We start from the raw sequence: 6000 nt of genomic DNA on the forward strand, positions 1-6000 counted from the left end.
CACAGTGTACAGTACTGTGAAAGAAACTTTTTAGAATGCACCAAGGAGAAACACATAGTCTCTGACCTCACGGAGTACATCTATAACTTTGATATGTAAATGAGACATAAAAATGAAATATAAATAAGGATAAATTAAATATGGACATGTAGATAATATAATATTATCAGTTGATAATATAAAAATTATTTTAAAAATATAAAAGTAAGAGATGTCACAAAGTTGTTATTAATTGCTAAATACTGCTATAAGGATTTAGTGTTTCAAATCTGAAACACATTTGGCAGGAATAATCAATAAAGGAAGGTTACGTAAAATGAGAAGGGAGTAGGGCTGGGCCCTGAGAATGGGCAGAATTTGTACACATTGAGAGGATTAAGAAGAACCTTCAGTGGAGAAAAGATTTGGTAGTGGGTTGGATGCAAGAGCCAAAGAAAAAAGGAGACTGGAAGATGAATCAGAGATTTTAAATGTAGGTAATTAGAAAAAAAAAAAACCATAGAGGGAAGTTAGGAATGAGAACTATTTTGGCAGGTAGATAAGATAGTTAAGTTTAGGCATGTCCGTTGTAGAAATAGGCGTTCACATGGAAAATCCCATAGGCTAGTAGAGACTGGAAAAAGCATAGGTTCTAGGCCAGACTGGGATTCATCTTTATTCTTTTAGATGTTCAACACATAACTGCCTTCATCATACTGTGTATTGTGGGAGATACACAGATGAAATAGACATGAATTCTATCAAAAGTGCTCATAGGCTAGCCCATAGATACCTAGTAAAATAAAAGAAAGAAGAGAAAAGTGGCACAAAGAAGGACAGATAAAATTGTTATAGGACTTCAAAGGAGAAATATTTCCTGGTAGGGAAGGCGACATTCTAACTGGGTCTTGAAGATAGGATGTGAACTTGAATGTTTGAATGGTTTTTCAGTGACTAAAGATGGAGAGCATAGGTTAGAGGCTAAACAGTGGGTCCCTCATAGTCCTAGAGTGGGGAAAGGTTTCCAAAAACAGGGAAGCCATCATTCTTCACTTACTCTTCCAGTGGCAGACAGTGGTGACTAATACAGTATGGTGCTGGCTACCATTGAATCAGAATTAAATAGTTCTTTACAATGGGTTCTAGGTAGAAGAAACTATTGGATATCCCTGATCTAGGTCCTTATTACCTTCTATCAGGACTTTTGAAAATGAATCTTAAGTAGCTTCATTGTCTCTTGTCCTCCTCCCCTTCACCTCTGTAGTATACCAGTTTACCTTAAACCTTAGGTTTTCATTATGACATACTTTTTCATCCCAAAACGTTATCTACCCAGAATAAAAAATGAAAACAAGCAAACAAAAAACTCCTAGCCTTCACTTAAGACTCTTCACAATTTATCTTTGGTTAGACCTGCAAACCCAAGTTGTGGGCTAACTGAAGTCCTTGAAACTACTTGACATATCTTGGGTTTCCCTACCTCAGCGTCACTGCTCCTACTTTTCTCTCCTATAGTGCCCTTGTTTTCCATCTGCTAAAAATTCTACCTACGCTTCAAGGTAAAGAACAAATGCTATAAAGCCTCTGACATCCCAAGTAAAGATGATCTTGGAATTAATAGGGAGTCATCTCCATGGAATAAGACATCAACACTAATGAACATTATCTAAGATTTTAAGGAATTTGAAGTATACTAATAAGGGTATGGCATTTATAAAGGTAATTATGAGACATAATATGATGAGTGTAAAGCAAATTTAAACCAAACTATGAGAGAGATTGTGAACAAGATGTGGCTGTCAGACATGAGGGAGGTGAGAGGCAGTATGGAAAGGGTCAAATGTAACTGAAAACTTAGGCATAACTGACTAGGACACATATAAGACAATCAGTTGTTTTGGGAAGGATGAATTCGCTCTTTTTAGTCTTCAGATTGAGAGGCTAGTTGATTATCTAGGAGGATACATGAGAAACAGCATAGGATAGATCTTAAATGCACGGATTTGGGAGTTGGACATCTTGTGTTCAGTTATTGATATGGCTTCTTTGGGTAAATAATTGAATGTTCATCTCCTCAACTGTATAAAAAATCACCTTCCCTAATAAAATTGCTGTGAGCATTAGATAAGTTTTAAAGAAATCACATCTTATGTTGGAGCTACAGTCAACATAAAGTGAAATTGCATACAAGCAAAATCTTCTACATATCAAATCACCCAATAAGTACCAGTACATATACAAACTGTATCCTAATATGGCTAAATCAACCAATATTTCCACTAGCATTAGAAAAGGTACGAGTGCTTTAAGCTCCCAATGAAATAGTTGTCTTGCTTTCAGGGGTATGTTGTAAGGAAACTGCACTTTTAAACAATCACTCCACCACTGGAAGAGGTTTGAGGCAACTAACACCATTTTGTAGAAACGATAGATTCATGATTCCATCCCACACTTGGTCTAGGGAATTAGATTCATGCTGCCTCATTTATTTTCTTCCGTCTCTTGTCCTTTCCATATTTTCTGCCTTTTTTTCCCCTTTTTATTTTTTTTCCCCTCAGCTTTGTATTGTTAAATCCCTGTCAGTTAAAAGAGAATGTTGTCATGAGTCCAAGTGACTGTCATTATTGTAGCTTGCTCAGCAGATATTGGAAAATGCAGGCATGGAACTTGGAAGAGAAACCAGAACTATAGAAATAGATCTGATGTTAAATCATGGGAGTGAAGTAAAGTTGCCGAAGGAAAGGAAGTGGAAAGAAGAGATCCAAAGTTCAAATTGAGGGAAATGTCTATCTGCTAGGATGGAAATCACTAGCATCAGTTGAAGAGATAGTGTTCACTGAACAAGTCATCAGTTAGAGCTATGAAAGAAAAAAGGAAATTTTAGAAGCCTGTAGTGATCAACTAAGTGAAAGTTCAAAAAACAAAAATCCACTCAGCTGGGTTATCCTTGCCAAAGCAATGTCATTAGTGTGGTAGCAGCAATAACCAAACTGTATGTGGTTAAGGGGAGAAGATAAAGAAGTAGGGTAGAAAAATACTGAAACTGATATTGCCTGAAAAACCCAACAAAGGGCATTGTATTTTAGGGGTATGTAATACTTCTGTTTGTGTAACAATTTGAACACATACACAGTTGACTCTTGAACAATATGGGGGGTTAAGGGTGCCAACCGCCACACAGTTGAAAACCCACATATAGCTTTTAACTCCCAAATCTAGCTACTAATAGCCTACTGTTGGCTGGAAGCCTTACAATAGCATTAGTAGCCCATTTAACACATATTTTATTACATGTATTGTATACTGTATTCTTACAATAAGGTAAGCTAGGGAAAAGAAAAGGTTATTAAGAAAAGCACAAGGAAGAGAAAATACAATGACAGTTCTGTATTGTATTTATTGAAACAAATCTGCATATATGTGGATCCTCACAGTTCAAGCCGATGTTGTTCAAGGGTCAGTTGTTTTTAAATATAGCTCATAATAACTCTATGTTTGCAAGGCTGCTCTTCTGTTGGATGCATTAGTACAGTAAGAGTTGTCTATTGCTGGCTTCTGTTCAGATTGCTTGGTGCAGGTGAACTACCTGGTATTAAAGAACTTGAGTGTTACCCCTGACTAGATAGAGTTAGGTGGCCTGTTTTAGGTTTATTTCATTGCAGTTTTAAAAGAGGGTAGACCTAGTCAGGTGTCGAGTGAACATTTAGTTGGATGGGTACCAAATAAGCCATGAGGGAGCAGAGTAATATAAATCAAGTGGGACAAAACTTTGTGAAAAAAGTGATAAAAAATAGTGAATGCTGCTGAAATGGGAAATAAGGGCAGAAAAAAAAAGAATCAATTAGATTCTCGTTGGAAATAGGCTCAAGTTAGTACACTGCGTATTTACTTAAAAAATTAATGCACATCGTGAATCTCACAGAGAAATGCTTTAGTGGTTAGAAACAAGAAGTAGTTTCCTCTTACACTTCCTCTGGCTCAAATAATAGCTGCCTATTTTAAGCTTGCATATTTAAAAAAAAGAAGTAAACCAGAGGCACCTGGGTGGCTCAGTCGGTTAAGCATCCCACTCTTGGTTTGGGCTCAGGTCATGATTTCATGGTTTCGTGAGTTCGAGCCCCATGTCGGCTCTGCATTGACAGTGCAGAGCCTGTTTGGGATTCTCTCTCTCTCTCTCTCTCTCTCTCTCTCTCTCTCTCTCTCCCCCCCCCCCCGCCTCTCCCTCATTCGTGCTGTCTCTGTCTCTCTCAAAAAAATGAATAAACAAAAAATTAAAAAAAAACAAACAAGTAAACTACTATGCTGAAGTCAAATGAGAGTTATTAAAACACATTCATCTAAACAAACCTTTAAATTTTCTTACTTTTAAAAAAATCTAAATGGAAATTAGCAGTAGCATATGAATATCAGAAAAATAATATATAAAAAATAAGAAATTTTATAGAAATCCATAGCTCTAAAGGATCGAACTCATTTTTATATAGTAAAAAACCCATTAAAAGTCAGATGGCCAAGAAATATGTGAAAAGATACTCAACTCTGATGATACTCAGGGTAATAAAATCAAACAGGTAAAACACTATTTCACACTGTGATTTGGCAAGGATGTGGGGAAGTAGGTATTCTCTTCCACTATCAATGCAAGTGTAAATTGGTATAAATAACCTGAGGAGCGTGAGGTTTAATATCTGGGAGAATTAAGTTGCATGTACTCTATGATCCAGCAATTCCATTTATGTATCCTAGAAACTCATATTCTTGGATACGGGAGGCATGTGCCAAGTTATTCATTACAGGATTATTTACAATGCCAAAAATACTATCAATATGGCAATAAAAAGAAAATAAACTATGCTACCACAAACCACAGCTAAAAACAACTGATTTAACTGGCTCTGGATATATCTCTATGGATAGATTGCACACATAATTCTTTTTTTTTTAAATTTTTTTAATGTTCATTTATTTTGAGAGAGAGAGAGACAGAGCATGAGCAGGGGAGGGGCAAAGAGACAGGGAGACAGAGGATCTGAAGCAGGCTCCAAGCTCTGAGTTGTTAGCATAGAGCCCAACATGGGGCTCAAACCCATGAAATGTGAGATCATGACCTAAGCTGAAGTCAGAGGCTCAACTGACTGAGCCGCCCAGGTACCCCTGCACATGTAATACTGATTGAGAAAGTAATTATAGAATACCACTTATAATACCGCTTATATAAATTGGAACACTCATAACTCATGATATATATTGTAGAGTGATGTGCTGTAAAAATTTTAAAACATGGACTCGTGCTAATTATTAGTTCTGAGTAGAAGGACATTGGGGATTTAACTTCATCTGTAATATCTTATTTCTTTTATATCTGAAGTAAATACTAAAATAGCTAAGCTTTATGACTTTGTGGTGGTCTATATTTGTTATAACATACTTTTTGTACTTCTGTTTTCCTTTTATTTTAGTAAACAACAAAATTTAGCTGTATCAAGTTAAGATTTAAGGGAAAAGGAAAACCTCTAAATAATAGAAGATCCCTCTGTTAATGAAAAATAATGCCCTATGAAAAACAGGCTTTTGTTTCGCTTTTACAGGAAAATAAACCAGAAGCTGTTTGGATTGAAGAGAGATGGAAAGCCCACATTGCCCGGGTCCGCGATGTGGAACTTCTTACTGGGCTGGACTTTTACCAGGAAAAAGTACAGCCTGTCTCTGAAATTTTGCAACTTAAGACATATTTACCCACATTTGAAACCGTTATTTAACTTACTATATAAATGAATTGGGGCAGAATGTAAATGATTTTTCTGTTAAATAATCACAAAATAAAGTGTTCTGTTTTTCCTTAACCCTTCTAAAAAGCCATGTCACAGAATTTTCATTATTCCCTTCTCTTTTTCATCTCTACAAACGTGTGTTATTTTAAAGTTCCTCTTTTTTTTTCTTTTTGCACAGAGATTGTGCTGTGGTATACCTACCATATTATATTTATTATCTTATTTATAATCTTTGGCCATATTTTCTGCC

General features: G+C 36.0%; 1 protein-coding gene across 3 annotated transcripts in view; it reads left to right on the top strand.

Moving 5' to 3' along the window:
- ENPP3 (ectonucleotide pyrophosphatase/phosphodiesterase 3) overlaps positions 1-5755 on the top strand; it is an 80330-nt gene extending 74575 nt beyond the window's left edge. For all 3 annotated transcript variants that reach the window (XM_047859054.1, XM_047859053.1, XM_047859055.1), the window contains one exon: positions 5568-5755. In XM_047859054.1, coding sequence (XP_047715010.1) covers positions 5568-5738 — 171 coding nt within the window. In that variant the 3' untranslated portion in view covers positions 5739-5755. The remainder of the gene's footprint in view (positions 1-5567) is intronic.
- Positions 5756-6000: the final 245 nt, after the last annotated feature.

Source organism: Prionailurus viverrinus, chromosome B2 (genome assembly GCF_022837055.1).
Source record: "Prionailurus viverrinus isolate Anna chromosome B2, UM_Priviv_1.0, whole genome shotgun sequence".
Lineage (NCBI taxonomy): Eukaryota > Metazoa > Chordata > Mammalia > Carnivora > Felidae > Prionailurus > Prionailurus viverrinus.